This window comes from Pseudonaja textilis, chromosome 1, assembly GCF_049901715.1.
Source record: "Pseudonaja textilis isolate UNSWEBS1 chromosome 1, rPseTex1.2, whole genome shotgun sequence".
Classification (NCBI taxonomy): domain Eukaryota; kingdom Metazoa; phylum Chordata; class Lepidosauria; order Squamata; family Elapidae; genus Pseudonaja; species Pseudonaja textilis.
Window position 1 is genome coordinate 58,339,252 of NC_141990.1, and position 21,337 is coordinate 58,360,588.

The 21,337-nt window shown below is 35.5% G+C and overlaps 1 protein-coding gene across 2 annotated transcripts in view; it reads right to left on the reverse strand.

Annotated features, from left to right (window-relative positions):
• The window catches only part of DNAH8 (dynein axonemal heavy chain 8), a 121,169-nt gene that overhangs the window by 82,707 nt on the left and 17,125 nt on the right, over positions 1-21,337 (reverse strand). Inside the window, exons 13-29 of one of the 2 annotated variants that reach the window (XM_087921592.1) lie at positions 20,269-20,404; positions 19,984-20,171; positions 19,044-19,124; positions 16,407-16,523; positions 15,867-15,983; positions 14,332-14,476; positions 11,915-12,030; positions 11,217-11,323; positions 10,303-10,402; positions 9,154-9,337; positions 7,444-7,640; positions 6,952-7,078; positions 5,733-5,968; positions 5,526-5,630; positions 4,926-5,039; positions 3,871-3,933; positions 1,629-1,729 (exon numbers count right to left, since the gene is read on the reverse strand). In XM_087921592.1, the coding sequence (XP_087777718.1) occupies positions 1,629-1,729; positions 3,871-3,933; positions 4,926-5,039; positions 5,526-5,630; positions 5,733-5,968; positions 6,952-7,078; positions 7,444-7,640; positions 9,154-9,337; positions 10,303-10,402; positions 11,217-11,323; positions 11,915-12,030; positions 14,332-14,476; positions 15,867-15,983; positions 16,407-16,523; positions 19,044-19,124; positions 19,984-20,171; positions 20,269-20,404 (2,234 nt within the window). Of the gene's footprint in view, positions 1-1,628; positions 1,730-3,870; positions 3,934-4,925; positions 5,040-5,525; positions 5,631-5,732; positions 5,969-6,951; positions 7,079-7,443; positions 7,641-9,153; positions 9,338-10,302; positions 10,409-11,216; positions 11,324-11,914; positions 12,031-14,331; positions 14,477-15,866; positions 15,984-16,406; positions 16,524-19,043; positions 19,125-19,983; positions 20,172-20,268; positions 20,405-21,337 lie in introns of both variants that reach the window. The other variant, XM_087921595.1, reaches the window with a different exon arrangement.

Below are 21,337 nucleotides of genomic sequence, written 5' to 3' on the forward strand. Positions count from 1 at the left end.
AGAGACATTTTCATAACATAGCAAGATTTTGAAAGTGGTTATATTGAGACATACTAAAACCCCAGTAGAGCATCACGACTGAATAAGGATCTGAACTGAGGTTTCACCAATGTCCTGTGATAAATCTTCATTTTTATGACCCTGTAGTCCCTAATATTTTATACTTTTATAATGATTGTTCTTAATACACTTTTCTGGTTTGTTTCTTTGTTTCTTTGTTTGTTATACACTGTCCAGACACACCCCTTATGAGATAGGAGGCCATATAAATTTGATAAGTAAATTATTCTTGATTTCCCCCAAACACAATAAGGTACCTATTCATTATTAGTTATTCTAGGTGGCATTCATATCAACTGCATCTGAGATTACAAACCTGGTGAATTCAGACTACATGCTACTGAGATTCTAGTGGAAGGAAGGAAGGAAGAAAAGAAGGAAGGAAGGAAAGTGAATATGCTATATATCAAAGAGAAGCACAGGGAAAGATAAAAAAGTTTAAAAACCTCACTTCGCAGAACATAAACCTTTCTCAATCTTTCAATTTGACTTTATTATCTTATTTCTAGCATGCCAGATGGAATTCCAGTTAAGCAATAGTTCTTCATAGCCTATTTTTACTCTTCCAAACAAGGGAATGTTGGAAAACATTGAGCAAAAAAGCATTAGACTCTTGCTAACCATCCTATTGTGAGAGATGATACCTATGGAAATGGAGGTTGAGTGATAGACTACAATGATGTGGCAGTTACCCAGCATGGAGGAAGATGAGATAAGAAGCAGCACAGCGCAGAGCTGAAGGAGAAAGAGGAAGAGATAGCCACTTCCTAGAATCTCCAAAGGTATATCCATTAGGGTAAGAGTAGTAAGGGTTTAGTCTGGCAAGATTCTGTCCATTGTGTATAAGCAAATGAAGACCTCCAACTGGATTGTTCTACTTTGTTCTTGGACAAGTCTGACATCCATCTATCCATTATCAAGAAAATTGTATGAAAACTAACCCAAGTGGGATGAAACTTTTGGATAAGAAGGCAATAAAAGGAAAACACTGCTTGAAATTTGGTTGGATGCTACCAATGACTGTAGGGAAAAACGTCAGAAAAAGAAGTTGGATAGGGGCTCAGAATTTTGCCAACTGCTCCTCTTTTATGTTCATGCACATTAATCATATAACCTAGTTCTATATTTCTCAACTTCAACAACCTTAAGACATGTGGCCTGAGGAATGTAGTCCACACATTTTGCTAAGGTTAAAAAATACTGACCAAGAGCAGCATCACTGCTAAGAGGTTACAAATAATTATAAAAACTATGCTTTGTGTGCTTTTCCTACTTAGTTATCCTTGTTATCCCTTAACCCTTGTTTTCTCTTATCACAAATATTCATTGGGTTTTTTAAAAAAAATCTGCTTTGGTCCCTTAATCCCTTCACTGATTTTTTTTCATTGATTTTATGATTCCTTTTTGTTTTGCCACAGTTTGGGAGAGGCAGTTTTGAAAACTATATTGGGACCCCTGTATAAAGTGCACTATAGTAGCTACAATTTTGTGCAAAAATTTTTTTTCCAGTCTTGTCTTTTAGTAAAACCTTAACTATTCCGGCAGGTAGAACAATTTTCTACAGTTACCTGATTTTATGCAAAACTTCATAGTCTGTGACAGGCAAGCCAAATAGCTGCTCACCAGATGAATATGTAATAAACTTCCTCCAGAGCTCATCAAAGTTGGCCTAATGAATAAACATATATATATATATATATATATATATATATATAGGAATTAATAGTTTAGATCATTCACAAATAATCTGTTTTGGGGTGGTGGTGGTAACATTTTGATAGCTAAATGTCAGTGGTGTTCAGAACCAAATAAAAATAGATGGGGCACACACCTATACACATCTGCATATAACACACATTTATTCAAAATTTGCCTTATGTGCCACCAAATAAAGTGTTAGCTCAATTCCTGTTGACTACATGGACAGAACCATGACATTTACTTGGCAGTGTTCCTTATGTGGTTTATTACTGCCTTCACCAAGCATGTTTTTATGTTCCAGTCTAGTCTAGGGCCCTGGAATTCCCTAGTGATCTTCCACCCAATTTTTAACCAGACCTGATATCCTGCAATGGAATCTCCAGCGTGTGTGTGTGAGTGTGTGTGTGTGTGTGTGTGTGTGTGTATGAAGAGGCTTAGACTCTTTGCACAGTAGGAAGTGACAAAAACCTGACACACACACACACAACACACACATACACACACACACAAAACCCCGGATTCTTGTAAATAGATTAGCAACAATAAAGAAGCAATTCTGATCAGTTCACAGAACTACTTTGGTTCCTTGTGCCTCTTCTTGGGAATAGCCAGATAAAGACTTCAAGGATTGGGGGCCAGGGATGTCAGGTTTGCATCACTTCCTGCCCTGCAGGAAGTTTGCTAGTCTCTTCGCTTCTTCCCCCTCCCCTGCATTTTAACTGAATAGATAGGATTGACTAGTCCTGCCATTATATGCATATTCATATCCATTGTATATACCTACTTATCACCAGTAACCTTTCTCACGTGTAGCACACCCTCAATATACCAATTCACCCACACTCCATCTCCCCCCAATTCCTTCCATCTTTCACTGAGCAATTACAATAATGGGACTTGAAAAACAGCTTCCCACGTAACCAGGGGTGGGATTCAACCAGTGTTACTACTGGTTCGGTGATTATGTTTAGTGTGCGCATGAGCGCTTCATAAAAAAACCTTAAGCTGTGCTGCCCAGAGAGCTGAAAAGTGCAGCATGCAGGTGCACAGCATTTGAAAAGCCTCTTTTTTCCTGCTTTTTCAACCTCAGCTGTGCTGTGCAAAGCAGCTGAGGTTGAAAAACCAGGAAATAAAGGACAGGTAAAAGCCTGGGCAGGTGGGTGGGCCAAACAGCAGCAAACACAGAACCGGTTCAGTGTCTGCTGCTGTTCAGAGCTACCATTTCTATAGAGCCGGGCAGAACCGGTAGCATCCCACCCCTGCACGTAACATGTGAGATGCATTAATCTCATGAGATATCCCATTGTGCAATTAAGACTGAAAAGATGTATAAACAGAATCTTGACAGCCGTCTGTCAGGAATACTCTAGTAGTGGCATTAAATAGCCATCTGTCAGTAATGTTCTAGTAGGGATTGGACTAGGTGATCTTTACAATCCATTGTAATATTTCATAATTCTGCAAATTAGTATTTGGTGAATGGGAATAACAAGAGTGAAACATTCTATATATGCCTGAATACATGTACACATAAAAAGAGAAAACAGCATATGTAGGGATGAAATCATATCCCAAACCTCCTTTCAAATAGGATATCTATCTTATACTTCACAAAAATAGCTATGCAACATTAAGGCTAACCCAATGGCTCTCCAAGTGCCATGTAAAAGATGAGCCTCAAAATTATTATAGTAGAAAATAAAATATCAAGAAATATGATTTAATAGTGGAATAAATGGAAAACAAAATATGTTAAGCAATCAATACACTCCTGTATTAACTGTCATATTTGCTGCAATATTTTTTATTAAACTGAGATACTGCATACCTAATTGGTTTGTAACTGCTCATATGGAACAAATCAGACCCAAAAAACCAACTAACCTTATTGTAACTTCAGAATACACAATATACAAAATATAAGTTTCAATTCAGCTGCACAAAATAATGTTAGCTTTTATTTTAAAAGTGCATTAATATTTTTATAGCTTCAAAGATAAAACAAAGTTTTCAAAAGCAACATTCAGTAGAATATACATTGAAATAATTTCCTTTTGAGAGAGCTAATAGGAATCTTGCTACTCAATTTAACACTCAATAAAATTTTACCTGAAATATCTGCAATCTATTGCTAGCTTCTTGAGGTGGTGTATTTGGAACCATTGGTCCTTCCTAAAATGCACAAATGTATCAAAGCTAGTTATTTGATATGATTAAATCCTATGTTCTGTTCTCACATTCTTTCAACAGAGACATCCTATAATCACTAGGGTGTAAAAATTTAATATTATAGACTATTATGCTTTATATTATTTGTGTAGTTGTTACAACTGTGTATCACTTTGGATTTCATTCTTAAAAGCAATTATTTGATCTGGAGAAAGGTTGCAGCTGCTTTAAAGAATGTTTGACAGAAATGGTACATGTTGTACAGTATGTCATGTTCTAAAGTACAGTTTGAGAATTAAAGTTGAAGTACTTCAAAGCTCTACTATGTATAATTATTTTCCTTACGTATATTCCATGTTTGTGAAACAACAATAGCAAAAGCTTTTATTTTTTAATTAGTTTACTTCATTCATATCAGTTTTTAATCCAGTCAATGATGACATCACAAGTTTTGCAGACAGTGATTCAAGGATAAACATTAATAAGCTAGCTTTATTTATTTCAAAAACTAGAAATGCTGACTATATGAATAAATCTAGCAAGTGCCAAGATTTACATCCAATCCATAGTTATAGTAGAAACAAAAGCAAGTTTGAGATCTATTCCTTTCACCCATGTTACCTATTAAGACCTAAAATCTTCTCATTCTGGACTGGGAAAAACAGATGTCCCTTATCCTTATCCTTTGTTATGGTAATGAATCATTCTGATTTCCAGCCCTCTGAATTTGACCTTAACAGCTTTGGTCCTCAAAATTCCTGTTAGGCTCAGGAATATTTAATATTTATATTTCAGTTAGACCTCAGTAAATTATTGGAATTATTAATAACTCAGTAAATTACTATTGTTGGATTAAGTTTTCTTTGAGTCCTAATCTTAAAGTAATTAGATTTCAAGCATTAACCATTTAGTATTTTAAATCTCTAGAAGTAAATATTTTTTGGTTAAAACAACCAGCTGTAGTTTCTTCACAACCCCCATGTAAATCAAGTTACCATCTCATATGCCACTTCATAATTTGATACATCTTCACGGAAAACCTCAACTGCCTCCAGAAGCTGACCCTTAAACTTGGGCTGGACTTGAATTAGTTCATCCTGAACACTAGCCTGAAATTGTAATAAATATCTGTAGTAAGAATGAAAAATAATTATGATTATAGTTTTATATATGTTTCCCCAATTCTAGAGACTCGGTAGATTGTTATTAATTTTAATTAAATGGAGAACTGTGAGAACAGAAATGATCCAGTATTTATGTCTTGGCAAGATTTAAGGAAAATAAAGGATTTGAGAATGCAAAAAAGAAAAGAAAAGAAAAAGAAAAAAGAAAAGTTTAAACTGAAAATCTTGGAGGATTATATAGATGGAATGAATTAATACCCTGAGTCTATGAAGTTAAGGTATAGATTTGGGCAAATCTATGTTGGTTATTAGATAAATTCCTGAAGGAATAAAAATTTATAAGTAGTCTTGGAATTTTGTAGCGATCCATATAGGAGGACTATTGCTATTATAGAACTATTTCATTTACTTTGTATATTGTGAATTTATATTCATATATTGTTATATAATAGGCTTTTTTAACATACTTACTGCTTTGCTTTGAAGCTTATTAAAAGAGTACCGTAACGTATCAACACCTTCTGATTCTTCCTTTGTTACTTCAACTTCAAATCTATATAAAATTGTGTAGGCTTCCTAAAATCAAATCAGTATCACACAATTCACACTCTTGAGCACTCTTGTTTTTTTTTTAAAAAAAATTTGTTTCAATGAAATTCTTGATTTTAAGGAACTTACTTCAATGGGCCCCATTATCATATCCATTTCTATTTCATTATCACGTATATTGGACAGAGCTTCCATAGCAAAACGGACATCATCCAAATCTCGAATTGGTCGAGATAATTTTTTCAAATACTCTGTTATAAAACTTATCATGTCTTGCATTTTTTTCTTGTATTCTTCATTTAAATAGCGACAGAGCAACATTTTCCATGCTTTTGCTTCAATCGAAAGAGCTAATTTCATTGGCCCTGTTGAAAAATTGTCATACTGCATATGCCAGGCCATTGATGCCTGAATGCCTCATTCTTAAATGAACTGTACAAATTGCTCAAAAATAGAACTGTGCTGTCAGAAAATTTACAACATATCATCTGGGCCTGAAATAGTTGTGCTGCTAGTTTTGCATACATAAAGAGCTTTGAGTTTCTATTGTTTGAACATCAAATCCCTGAAATATTTTTGCCCCAAAAGAATAAATGTTGAGAACTGTTAGTTGAAAATCCTAAGCTTTCAAATTCAAAAGAGTTTAAAACATACAGTCAGGTCTTTGTGCTCAGTTGTTACATGCTCAAGTAGTGATTTGTCAAACTTAAAAGAGCAAGCTAAGTCCATAGGCTCCTCCCTCTAATTATTTGGAATACCTGATATACTGTACATTTTGTAGTTAGGTTAGTTTTCATGATGCACAAAGATTTAGAGAGAGATTGAGAATTATACATGCAAAACTGATCCCCTTTCTAAGATGACTGGAATTAATGAAAGATAATTTCTGGATAACATTTTAAAGACCATTTCTTCTTTAAATATTACTCATTATTGATTTATGGCCATGGCTGGAGTCATGCCACATTTAATCTTTTTCTTTACAATATTTATCCTATTTATTACTTTTTTGATGTTTTATTTATTTCATTTTAAAAAAAAAGATTTGTCAGGAAAACTATTACTGGTCAGATTAAAAGTATATTTTTTATATTTTAGTCAATTTCTATTAATATTGCTGTACCCAACTTTCATTAATATTCATTAATATTGTCTTTACACTTTTTTAAAAAGTTTAAATTGGACAGAATTATACTGATACAGCTATTCACATAAAATTAAGAAATTATATTATTTAAAGATGTATACTATTGCACCTTTTTTTGCTAATTTTATCTATGCAAATATTTCTGTCTTCTAACTGTTAGATGCTTTCCCAAATATTGCAGCCTCTTATACCATTTCATACCTGTATTGAGTTCAATGGGGCCAACAGAAATAGTTGGTTTTAAATCTTCTATTTCCTGTTCAAAGGTAGCATAATGAAGAATTTCTGATCGGATCTCAGTCAGAGATGGATTACTGGCTAAAAATTGCTGTGAGGAATTGCAATCATTAATATTGTTTATTTAATCAAAAATTATGCATGTACTGTATCATTTCAATTTTAGTTCTTTCTATTAAGTCATATGCTTTGAATTGCTACAGGTAAACCATAAACAATAGATTTGCTTGTGGCTGTGGATAGATTCCTACCCTCTCCTCCATTGTCTCCCTTGTGACAATGTCTCCCCACCAACTACCCACTCCCAGAATATCCAGGAACTTGCTTTTGGTTGCTGAAGGCCACACTGGTCTATTGCCTATTTACAACTGATTTGCATTTTCCTTAAACTGAACTGTGTTATTTATCTTCCACAGAACTTTCAAATCATAGCTAAGATTCCAAAGTGGGTGTTACCTGAACTTTAGCATCCCTGTCTTCTGTCCATAGGGCTTTATATTTTTGAAAGTCTTGCAATGCTTCACTTGCAGCTTTCCTTACTGAGTTTACTGCTGAGGACAGAAGCACAACTAATTTGGATATATCCTTATGTTCGGCCACACCCGGATAAAAATTTCTCAGCTTTCTAGCAGGAAATTGATCCTCCAGTGTTTCTGGCAAAAAAAATCACCACATAAATATTTTACGATCATCACCTATACAGTGAGTACATTAAAAAAAATCAGCAGTTATGTTAATTATGTATATCTTTTTCAAGAAAGTTTATATTTTCTTGACTGCAATAGAATTTATTTATTTGTAGTATGATACATTCATATCACATTTTGATATGTGTAAAGTAAAAATATAAAATATAAACATATATTTGTTTTATATAATTTTAGCTTCATTGATCACAGTCAAAAAATCAGCAAAATACTGCAGGAGAATATCCTTAATTGGCTTGGTGAGATTACATATTTCCCTGAAAGGAAAGCAGTAGTCCCACCTATGTGGAATATTGTTGGTTTCATTGGCAGAGACAAAGATTTATCTATTCATACCTACATCCTCTCTGCTAACTAAAATTTATCACAAAACTGTAAAAGAAGTTTCCATAGTTGAAAATGTCTCGTACAATGTTTCCATATTTTTAAACGGGAAGAATTAAAATGGTTGATGAGTGCTAGGAAGCCGAACCTATAACAGTTCATTTATTTTTAAACTATATTTACTGAAATTAAGCTACTTCTATGGTTAGGACTATTTAAACTGAAAGACAGGGATAGTGATACACACACACACACACACACACAAATTGTCCTTAATTTTTAAAATGAAAATTCCCATCAAAAAGAGGTTTTAATTATTTAAAATGATTATTCTTAGTGTTATATTTGTATAAAACCATAAGGCATATGTTAATACAGTAATATGATGTTAGAGTACTATAACGTTTTTCATTTAAATAAAATATTAATCAGAAAATTGTTTCAGTACTAATGAAACATTCTTAAAATGCACATAAAGAAAAGCATTTTCTTTATTAAATAGAAGATGGAGAGAGACTCCTCCCCCCGCCCCATGTTCATGACAAGGTACTCCCAATGTAGAGCTAACACTGCAACTTCAAGAGCAACGATCTTTGATAGATGAATCCTCGCAGACATATTTTATTTATTTATTATTACATTTATTTGCTGCCTGTCTAACAATTGTAGGAAACTCCAAGGAGCTTATCCAGTCCCTTTTTTAAACGCATCAAGTTAATGGCTCTCAACACTTCTTGGCTCTGGTGTTATGGGGAACCATTCAAATTGTTCTATCATAGCAGCTACATCATACTCATTAGTTCTCTGACTTAGTGGTGTTCAAATGTGCTTGACAAACTTCTATAATTCTGAGTCTATGAGAGTGTATGAGAGAAATAATTTAGAAATAACTGAAGGGCAGCTAATTGATAAAACTTATTTCTATTATGTTTTCATAATTTATTATAATAGAGATAAAAAGAATTCTACTCTATATATCTATTTAAGAAAACAAACTCCATTCAATATATAGGGATTTACATCTCAACAAACATGTTTAGAATTCCATTGTGACTCTCTTCTGAGTACTTAAAATAAGGCTAATTTTTTAGAAGCAATAGTTTTAAAGGAGGGGAAAAAGAGACCGTTATCTTACTTTCTTCCTTTTTTTGTAGTTTCCCTAATATGCTAGGTGTTGCAGGAACATTACTTTCCCCCTGGTGGTTGGATTTTAACAAGTGATGTTGGCCCCAGTGAGTCACACCACGGCTTACATCCAAGGTTAACTGAATCATACGGTTGAGGGCTTGCTGGATATCATCCAAACTGGGCACCATCACCTGAAAATAAAGGGAAAAACCCATTTTTTTCAAGAAACACATATGGTGGATTGGTTATCACCATCAGTCACCAACTCACTGGTACAAAATTATGGGTTTTAATGCAGTATGTATAGACTACGAAATATAAGAAATTCAAATGAAGTGGCAGGTTTTCTTCTATCAAATGGAACATAAACCCAGCAATGTTTCCAGGTTGCAGAGAAAGTACCAAAATCCTAAGAGTGTTATGATCCATGACACTACTAACATGCAGGGTTTGAGCTAGTGAGTAGATTTTTGCAGATGAGAGCTGTTCGTGCAAAGTTTCTCTCTACATCTGCCCTTCTTCTTCCAGAAATAGAGACAGCACTGGAATGGAATGGAACTTCTATTACAGCTTCCCTTCTTGTGACCCAGAATTTCCAACATTAGTAAATGATGCAATAATATGGAACACTTCACTTACTCTAATATATGGCCTTTAATGTTATGCTAATCTCACTCTAATGTACATGTCATACAATTTTAATTCTAGAAATTAGGAAGCAGAATGTCATCCATTTCTTTGCAGTTCAGTTGTGCCTGGAGCTTTTGCTATATCTGTAATTCAATGAACTGACTTTGACAAGAGCTGAAAACAAATCCTGAAGCACCTTACAGCGAATTTGTACAATATGAGCTTTCATGGACAAAACCTTTCACAGCGTGCATAAAATTGATATTTCTATTTGGTATTTGTGTATTAGTGCTACATTCTATTTAAATATATTTTATTCTTGTAATTCGGTTTTGTTACCAGATCAAGGTTTCCAACCTTCTGATCTCTTCTTGAATATTTTACATCCATCTATGTATTGTCTATTGCATCATCAAAGCTTTTAATAATCATGTTGAGTAGCATCATGCACATTACATAGTCAGAAGAAATTCAGATTATAGATTACTTTGTGATTGCAAAAATAACATATAACAAAACCACTTACCACATGAGGAATGGCTAAATGCACTTCAGCTTTCAGAAAAGTAACAACATCTTCTGGTTTGACTGTTGTTTGAGGTAAATAAGGCAGCCGTCCAAAGTTGCTGGAGCTGAACAAGAAATGAGAATTGAATCATATATTATATTAAACACAAGAATTCAGGAAGAAAGAGCTGTCATGGACTCCTCAGAGGAATCAGTTAGGCCAGGGCTGTGAAACTCCCCGCTTGTGCCTAACTAGCCACAGCCACACATGGTTTAGCAAAGGGGGGGAAAGTCCTGATATGTCACGTGACACCATATTGACAATGTGTGTTCGACATCCCTGAGTTAGGCCATATGGCACTCACAATTCCCAGGGCTAAGCTAGGCCATTGATCAAAGCTTATTTTATGTTTAATAACTAACTAACAACAATTGGTTTAATAACAAATATATATCCCTATGTCCAGCACTATGTTTTCTGTGCACATACTAATTTTATAAAGATGAAATATTTTGAGTTAAGATTAATTTCTGGTAGCTACATGGACCATCCAAGGAAGGATTCATTTCACTTGCACGAATCTAGGCACCTTAAAAATTCCCATATTGCATTAACCAGTCTATTAAATAAATCATAACTTGTTTTTTTAATGAAAGTCATGGTGATATCCTACTGGATTAAGAAAAATCAAAATTCTGAATATATTTACTGAATACTTTTACCCTTAAGGTTAAAAAGCAAATGATCAAGGAATGGCAGATGTAACTATGAATTCAGGGATTTGTTTATTTCTTGGTATTGAAAACTTTATTAGTTGTTAAGGAAGCATTCAGCTGAAATTTTCTCATTTGTTCCTTTCTGCTGGTAGAAACAAAGCTACTAAGTATATCAGGGCAGGTGGAAAAAAACAAATTTTCACTTATATCACTTACCTTGAAACAAATACTCTTCTTTTAAGAGCATCTAAGGATAACCGTGTAGTTTTTTGCAGGCTATCCAGCAACTGATGGCTAAAATATGCAACTACCTCTTTGCATTCCTGCAGTTAAAAGCAGTAATTTAGATTCATGTCAATTACATACCTGTTCAAAACCATGCAGCAATTTACTTCCTCTGACATAGCCTGTGAATGTTACCGATACTGACATTCCTATTTTCAGCTAAATGGGCCACAAGAAAATCTCATGTAAGGCAAATGAGATCTGATTCAGAGCTCACCAAGCTGACAAAGGATGGTTTTAATAATGGAATGAAAGCACAGCTGGAAATCTAAGTGATTCCTTAGAAGGTATTAGCGGGAAGGAGCCTTAGACACGTACTTTCTTGTTGTTTTTATATTGGCTAGGATAAAGTCCAGAATTAAGTCTCACAAATGAAAATTGGATGAAAAGTTTCTGGCAAGAGTGAAGGAGGGGATGGTTTCAGCACTTCTCCTTTTTGCCACTTTTCTATTTTAAATCATACTGTACCAGTAAGATCATTTTGCATTAAATTTGTCTATAATTTTATTCAATTGAAGCAGTTTCACAGCATGGAATACTTTAGGACATTCAACAATTATCCTAATAAATAATACAATTGTTTTTAAGTTCTTTCCATTATTTCAATAGTTTAATAGGTGGTGAAATACCTTTTTAAATTCATCCTCTTTTTCACTGTCCTCAGCTTCTTCACTACTAATCATAATTGAAGACCCTGAAGAGAGTCTCTCTTCTTCTCCACCTCCAAATGCTACATGTTTTCCTTCTATTGCAAATAAAAAAGAAGTGAATTCATTCAATCAACAGCCATGTGCATATGTTCATATGGTAAATATTGCGGGAGATTTTTGCCTCCATTTACACCTTCAATATAACATTTCCACAGAATCCTAAATAGGTGGAGCTCAATACATATCGCTCCTATTGATAGTCAGTTAAGTAAGAATCCTGATTTATTGGTCACATTATTTGAGTGATATGAGCACTGATGTAAATGTTAACAGAAACATAAAACTGGGGCAGCAACATCATAAGAACAATTGATTCTACATCTAAGAAAGGAAAATCCAACTGATTCTATTCCTGCACTTGATGACATAGGCCCAGAGCTTATAAATATAATAACTACTTTTTTTAAAAAAAGCATTTTATACAAACTTTGTATTCAATAATATGTCATAAAACCCAGCATTTGGAAGATAGTCTGTTCCTCTTAATTGGGACCAGCACAGCATGTAGACACTGAGACTTGACAATTCACCTTGTCAGACTGGGGTTAAGTTGTACATATGTATACCTGGGAGTCTTTGATAGATTGATATTAACTTGACTCAAAATTATTGATTGTCTTCACCTATCAACCTCAGGCAAATATTAAAGAAGAAATGGGAGCATTGACCCTGATCCACCCTGAATTTCAGAGTTTTCTGGCTCAGTTTCTCCCAACCACTGCCAGCCAACACTAGTCAAACAACATTATTCATCCCACTCTTAATCGCCATAGGTGTCCAGAAAGATACCATGATTTCCCATAACTGGGCCAGTTGTGCTCTTTCCACTTGAGCTGTATTTTCAGACTTGCAAGGTTGATGTCAACCTTGCAAGGTAGTCCAGATAAGAAACTTAACCAGAAGTACTAGCTTTACTTTATTATAAGGTTATACTAACAGAATCTTATAGATCAGTGGTTGCCAACCAATGGACCGGGGACCACTGGTGGTCCGCGAGAAAATTTTGGTGGTCCACAGAGAAATGTCACCCCCCCCAAATCAATTAATCCAGGCTGCGCAGGAATACAAGGCTGCACCGCCCACATGGCCCGCGGGAACACAAGGCTTGTATCACTTGCATTGGGGTAGTGCACATGAGGTAGTGAGGGGAGTGGGGAAAGGGCAGGGGGGGAACTTCCCCACTTGCCCCACACGCCTCACCTGGCCACCTGGCTGCTTCTTTCTGCTTCTTTCTTCTTCTGCTTTTGGCTGCATGCAAGGAAAGCTGCAAAAGTCTTTCTTTCTCTTCCCCAAACTTCACCAGAAATGAGTCTCTGCGACCCTGCAAGTCATCCTGCTCCAAGAGGCTGCACTGGCATGACAAGTCTCACAAAGACTCATTTCTGGCACAGTTTGGGGGAGAGAAAGAAAGACTTCTGCTTCTGCTGCTTTTCTTGCATAAAGCCAAAAGTCAGTCAGTCAGTCAGTCAGTCAGTCAGTCAGTCTGTCTATCTGTCTCTCTCTCCCTCTCTCCCCCTGAGAACAGAACCGGAGACAGTATCCTGAGATTCCAAGTAAAGAATGATCAGTTGGTAGGAATACGGGGTGGGGAATTTTCCTGCAGACTTTTTGGGGGATTTTCCCAGGGTCTCCGGTCCATGGGGTTTAAAATTATGAGTTTGGTGGTCCCTGAGGTCCAAAAGGTTGGTGACCCCTGGAAGTACATCTTTCCCTCCTTTGGGATGTATGATCAATCCTTGATGTTCTGGCCATCACTGCATACTGGATGTTCAACTCACATTTACAACACTGCAGGGAGCCATGGGCACATGATTGCCATTTGTGACTTCTCTGGAGTCTCCCCACAAGAAAAATCAATGGGGAAGCCATCCAGAAAAGTTGCAAGTCATTCTGATAAGTCCCCCAGGCTTACCTGCGCTTGCACCTTCTATTCCCTGGTATTCCTGTGCTGATGCAGTGCTGCACTCTCCACTCTATGGACTTTCTGCACTCACACAGCACCACATCCTCCCACTCCATGACCTTCCTGTACTCAGAGTGCTGAAGCAATCCCCTCCCAAAGCCTCTCTCTCACATTCCTGCAGCATCCCAGGATTTCTTACCTGAGTATACTGCCAGATAAACAATTTGGCTTCTATTAAATACAAGCCAGCATTAATATATTTCCAGACAGCAAAATATATTGTTCTTATGACATATTAAAGAGTGTATTCCTTGTTAGGCTTCCAAAATTAGAATTACAGAGAACTACTACTAATTATTAAAATCACTATAAATAAATAGAAAAAGTCTTGATGATGATAGTTAAATTCTTAAAGGAAACCATAAATAAATACCTGGTGATTGAAATTTTTTGGGAGCCAGCTTTTTAACATGTTTAACTTCATAAATTTGCTCAAATATCGCTATGAGTTCTTGTACGGCATCTTCTATATGCCTACTTTTATTGTTTAATATTTCAGCCCATTCCTTTGTGCTTACCTGTTTAAATACAATCACAGTATTGTAATTATTTTACTAGACTTTTATGTAGTTTTAATCATTGAATGGGCAACTTAAAATCTTTATGCACGTAAACAAGATTAAAACAACCAAGCTCCAAGTCCTTAACATTAACACAGATAACCTATGCTGGGGAACAAAAACAACTGATATAATCAGTATTCGTATGCAGGAAGAATCTCCCTCAAAGCCAAACATGATTGACTTTCTGAATTCCAAGTTTGATAAGGCAAATTAAGCATTCAGTGAGATGCAATGCCGAATAAAGTGCCATGGTAGATGACATTCATGGCCCTAGAGAGAAGCCACTCTTTCTCATCTAACTGGGCAGGTAGAAACTATTGGGAGAAGTCAGTCCGTGAGATATCTTGACCCTGTTCTCTGAAGGGCTCCATAGGTGACATTCAGTGAATATGGAAGCCAAGCAGAGGTGGTATTCAGCAGGTTCTGACCAGTTCTGGAGAACCGGTAGTGGAAATTTTGAGTAGTTCAGAGTACCGGCAAATACCACCTCTGACTAGAGATTTCACAAGCCAAGTACACCTCTTGAAATAGATAAATTACATGAGCGAACAAGGAATGCCCATAATTATATGAGTTGCTGTATTCAGAACCAGCTACTGTTTCTAGTGGCTTTCAAGAGCAGCTCAGTGTAGAGTACATAGCTTAGTTACATCCAATCCCAAATGGAGGTAACTAAGGCACAAAAAGTTTTCTACCATGGGAGTGAAATACAAACATTAAATAATGTTGACATTATTAATTATTTATTACATATACCTAGGTTAAGGCATGTATTACTTTTACAGATATAGTCTGATATTGAAGCTCTTCAACTTACCTAGATTACTTCTGTGGGTGGAGCTTCAACTATTTCATATTTAGTAGTACAATTATTTTCTGCTATTTGGAATATAGGATTTTTAAAAATGAATAGCAGTTATGTACTTGAAATAAATAATAATAATTAGAACTGTGTGGTAAATTCAGAGGAACTGCGAATAACAAGCTGAAGCAGGTTCTTTAGGACTGAATATATAATCGCACAAGATGAAATGAATATCCTACAAAGTAAATTTCTGCAGTTATTCAGCATTTTAAAGAACTGGTGTTTCATCAACAGAGATGACTGAAGTTTACATACATTTAGAAAACATAAATGTCAAGCAAATCAATAAAACTAAAAGGGAAACATGCTGGTATTGAGATGCTTGGCATCTTGTGTGGAAAAGTATGAAAAATAGAATTCTAAAGAAATATTGAAAAAATTCTCATAACTAAATATCTAAAATTGATTTTTACAGAGCCAACATTATGAACATCTGCCCATATGCTCACCAACAGAAGAATGGCTAAAAACTTTGGTTACCTCATTGCGTGCCAGTAAGTCCTCCACTTTTGTTGCACTTTCAGGTAGTATCAGCAGCAGAGTATTTGATATATCCTTCAGTATTAAGTCAATCTGCATTTCACACAAGTCATTGATCTGTATTAAAGAAAAGATAGTTAATTGATTCCTTGTTAGGATTACATAAACATATTACTTGCGTTTTTTTAAAAAAACTGTAAACTTGGAGGTGATAAGAAGCCGCACTAGAAAAACATGAATTAGGATTAATCAATTACAATAAGTTAAAATAAGGTTAAAATTTAAAAGCTGTGATTCAAATCCATTCAACATAAAATATTCCCCTAGGCTCCAAACCTCAAATAAGACTATAACTTAACTGTATTTAAATAACTGTAGTAAATTAACTGTACTGTTCTTTTTGTCTTATGACCCTTTGCAAATCTTAATTTGAATAAAACTATAGAGCCAAAATTCAGCAACAGAATGCATATTTTGCATTTTGGGGGTCTAAATTCAATCTTTGATACCACTAATGGAATTAGGGAAAACTAAATATACCTTTTTCAAAAGCTGATTAAACATTTTCATAACTGCATCAACGTCTTGAAAGAAGCTATTTAATGTCAGAGAGGACCAAGTTAAAACAGTAAGCCCTTGCCTCATTACAGATTCCACCTAATAAAAGGAGAAGGGAAAAACATAATTATTAGGACTATAGTAGATTTTTAGCATTCTATAAATTATACTGTGCTAAACTCAATCAATTATCACAAGCATTTTCTACAGTCCTAAAAAAAAGTCTTCCCTGTTTTCCTTTCCCTTTTAGGTTGGCTCACTTCTTTAGTATCACCCTTTGTTGGTGGCCCCCTTGGTCAAATCATGCCCTGATTACCACGGGTTTTTTTGATGCCACCATCCATTGCAGGGAAGTGGGATCAGGCCATCCTCAGTGATTAATAGAACCAGGTGAGTTTCAGAGGGACCTGGTGTTATGCCTGTCAGTTTGCCACATAGTCCAACTGAGTCCTTGGGTACCATCTAGAACAGAAGGACTATCAAGGCCTTCAACCACATTGAATCTATGCAACCTTTCCCTCCTCATGGATCCCATTATTCACCATGGAGGAAGGAACTGAGGGAGATGAAATGAGACAAAAGACATCTAAAGCATTGCTTATACACAATAAGGGATGAACTAAACATACACAGGCTAGAACTTCTATTAAAGCCTACTTTGTGATGGTAAAGCTGGCAAAGTGACAATAGCTCTTCACCCTTATTGTGTGTGCAGATAGCCATCCTGTGGTCCATACTCAAAACTATATTTTGGGGTAGAGGGGATGTTGAGAGCCCCTTGTAGGGCTATGTGGAAGACAGTGCTCAACTTCTGTTGGATAAATTACTCAAATTCATTATCAGCTGGATGTTGGCCTTGTTGTAAGTCCCAAGGAAGTCTTGCCCTATTTTCTGAAAACAGTTTGAACAAGTTGCACCTGAGGAGGTGGACAGGGACCATCTAGGACTCTAAGTTCATCTACCTGTTCTTTATCTCCATGGTCCTTTTGGCTAATTAAGTTTGCTGGGAAGGAAGTGTCATCTTAGTGGGTTCTGGTAGTGGTGAATTCCTTCTTGGATAAGGAATTCATTACTCTGCCTCTTAAGGAGGTACTAGTTCATCCCCTCTTCAAGAAACTATTGCTGGAACCCAATATAATGGACAATTTTATCCAATATCTAACCTCTCTTTTTTGGGGGGGAGGGTTGAAGATAGAGAAGGTGGTTGTGTAGCAGCTTTAGAGGACCCTAGATGAAGTAGATTATCTAGATTCCTTTCAATCATAGTCAGGCCTGAATATGGGATAGTAACAGCATTGGTCATGCTTTTAGATGATCTCTCAGATAAGGGTTGTGCATCCATTCTTGCTCTCCTTGACCTTTCAGTGGCTTTAGATACCATTGACCATGGTTTCTGCCCTGTTTCAAACTTCAAACACATACAAACACCCACACACACTAAAATTAAAACTAGAGGTGCTTGTAAATAGAGAGTATCTTCTGAGGTATCTTGGATGTTGACTGCAAATAATTTCAATATACTCCTTCCAACTTTTTTATTTTTATTTTCTAATCAGCAAATACTTGTCTACTGAAGTATCTGAGTATAACATTTGAGGTTGGAATCTCCTTTGGAGCTCAGTGATCTTTTGAAATATTTTCCGTGTTTTTCCATTTCTCTTCAATGACCTTACAGATGTTATTATAATATTTCTTCTGCCTCTTCTTACAACTCTCTGAAATCTTTTGTCAAGTTGCTTTCTGACACTTCTATTTACATAGTTTATATAGCAAAAGGTATTTATTTCTGTTTTTCATAAATACATTTTATCCAAAAGGAACATTGTAAAATTGAAAACAATTTTCACATAAATACAAAGTACAAAAATAAAGCAATATATTGAAACCTTAATAATAACTCTTTTACTGTTAATGGCTTAGTAAAAGAGATAGGGCAGAATCCTAGAAAGAACACTGCAATTTTCAAGACATAATGTAATCAAGAGATGAATATCTGTATACATACTAGGCAATCTGTGACCCATTGGGTCATCATTTCAGAGATATTTCCTTATGTAAACAGAGAAACAGAATGATTATGGGTAAAAAAGCAGCAGGAATGGAGGAAACTTCCAACTTAGTGCAGCTTCCCCATTTAGTTTTCTTGTTGGAAGCTGCCTGGGAGAAAAATATCCCTCCCTCCCTTCTCTGCTTCCTTCCCTTTTCCCCTCTCTTCCTCCCTTCCCCTTGTTTCCTTCCCTCACTTCCAGTTATACTATAATTATCCTCCTCCCTTGCCTTCCATATCCTTTTGAGCAGGAAGGTGAGTGGCTGCTGCTGGGTTGGGGAACAAGAGAAGGATTGTGAGACTGACTGGGAAATGTCACAGAATGTTGAAAATGAAGATCACATGATTGCAGCAGCAGAAGCGGTGTACCAGTACATCAGCAACCAGTAGCACTGAAATAGACAAATTTTTCCCAAATTTTATTTCCTTGGGAGTCAAGGATGCTGGATTTTGGACATATTCTGTAGTTAGGCCATTTGAGATATCTTAGTTCAAAAACTGCAGTACTTTTCACAGTTAAAAGTCATGACAATGGGAGTTTTAACAGTATATAGAAAGATATCCTAATATACCTTCTTCATTTTAGGTGCCATCAAGTTGACAAACACTGTTGGAATTTCTTGGCACAAATTTTCATAGCAGTGTAGAATGCTCTATGAATTAAAATAAATGTTCAGGATTTAATTTAATATTAATAGAAATTAAAATATATAATGAATTTCCTAAAACCTTCAGACTAGGCAGATTTCTGTGTAAAAACATACACATTTTTTTAAAAGTATAATCTTCTGGAGCAAGCTTCAGCTAGATACAGTCCATTCATGAACAGCTAGTCAAGATATAATGCATGTAATTTTCAACATTATAGTGCACTTCTCTGAAAAGCATTAAAGGCATTCATGATCATATCCAGTGATGAGAAAGTCCTTATGGCATTAAAGCAACAATTTTGAAAACCTGAAAAACCATTCTCTCTACTAGTTTAATGACCTCTTCCTTAGCAGCAATCCTGACATATCTGCCTCTTTTTACTGTATTTTAAAAAGCTTCAAGCTTTCTGTTATGCTTTGAACTCTGTATTCATGTATGAATATTATTGCTGAACTATTCTGACATTTTTTATAGATGCAAATTTCTCAATTAAATATCAGTTGAATGAGATTGCTCTTCCTTCCTGACAATACATACCCACCCCAGCAAAATGCATTGTAATTTGCAATTAAAGTATCTTGGCCCCTTTTTGTTTTTTCTCTTTATTTTCTTCTCTTGTATAAACACATGCCCAACATATGTCATAAAATCTCCTTAATGTATACTTTACATCAGGGATGTCAAACTCATATCACCATGGCGGCATCATGTGACATATGAGAACTTTGCCTGCTTCACTTCACTAAACCGGGTGTGGGCATGGCCAGCAGCATCCGGCCTGTGGGTCAGGAGTTTGACAGCCCTGCTTTACATCAAGATAAGCATTTGTTTGAAAAATCAACACGCTTTTTCTTTACCTACCTCCAAGCATAATTTGTTTCCTTTTACTTCTCCTTCAATTTTGACTATCCTCTTTGCCCGCTCTGGTACCTCTAGGCCCATTTTTATCATACATTTTGTTTCTCGAACAATCTCTAAAATCTTGGGATCAAAATTTACCAGTAACTTTCCAGTTTCAGGGTGACGTACCAATAGTGTAACCTGCAATGCTAAAATCAAATATTGTAATTAGAAACACTTCCCCAAACTAATGAGTCAGCATCATGGTATTATTCAATAGAGTTTGCAATGGATTAAATGGCTTACCATACTCTAACTGTGAAATCTCTTTCATCCACGCTGTGTGATAAAGTACCTCAAACTCTACCAATACATAGGAAATTTTATTATATAGTCGAACAACTGCTTTTCCTTCCACACTTGCCAAGATGTCTGAGTTTTTCTGTTGAAACAATGATAATGAAAGAGCTATATATTTAAAATGTAGGTGAATAAAATACTTCTGCTTTCACTAAAGAGTACATTCAGAATACCTATCTTTCAAATTTACCTGTAATCTTGCAATGTTTGCATTTGAAAAACCCTTTCAATATTTTACATGTGCCAGTAGCTCACACCATTTCTTCTATGGATACTATCACAACTTAAATTCAGATAAATGTATCAGTGAGAAACATAAGCATTTTTAATCAGTAAAAGGTGTTTTCTGGAGGAATACTTAAGAAAGTCCAATGAAATTTAAGTTGTGTGGGTGTTCCAATTTGCACTAAAACAAGATAAAAATTATACTTGTCCCAGGTCTTTTGAGACCTAAGACCCAATTCAAATATTAAGCTGGTTAATAAGAGGCAAATCAAGAGCCTGGATTAGTTTTATCAGTTTAAAGAGAACAAGCGGTCTCCAGAATGAGTATGGCACATATTAATTTATCTACAGCAGGAAAAAGAGGATCCACTTCCCATTGTGGGATATGCAAAGCAGGGATAGAATTACCATCTGTTGGAACTACTTTAATTTGGATTCATTTATTGCTTGCAGGTTGGGACTCAGTGGCCTATGAGGTCATTTTGAAATGTGTAAATTCCATGTGGAATCTATAATATATAATAGAAAGCAATGGGCAAAGGGTCATCTTCAACCTGATCATAGAATAAGGGGGGAAAGTTTAAGCTTTTTCTTCTTAGCCAGAATCACAATGAAGTGAAATTCTTTCCAAGCTAATATTAATTCCATGGATGTCACTCAGAACTAATTTTGTAAGACTAATAGCTGCATTGAGGGATGGCAGCTTTTCAGCACAATTAAAGATAACAAGAGATAGACACTGTAGGGTCATTCAAAATTGTTCCTCCCTTCCTTGTTTTGAAACAAGTTT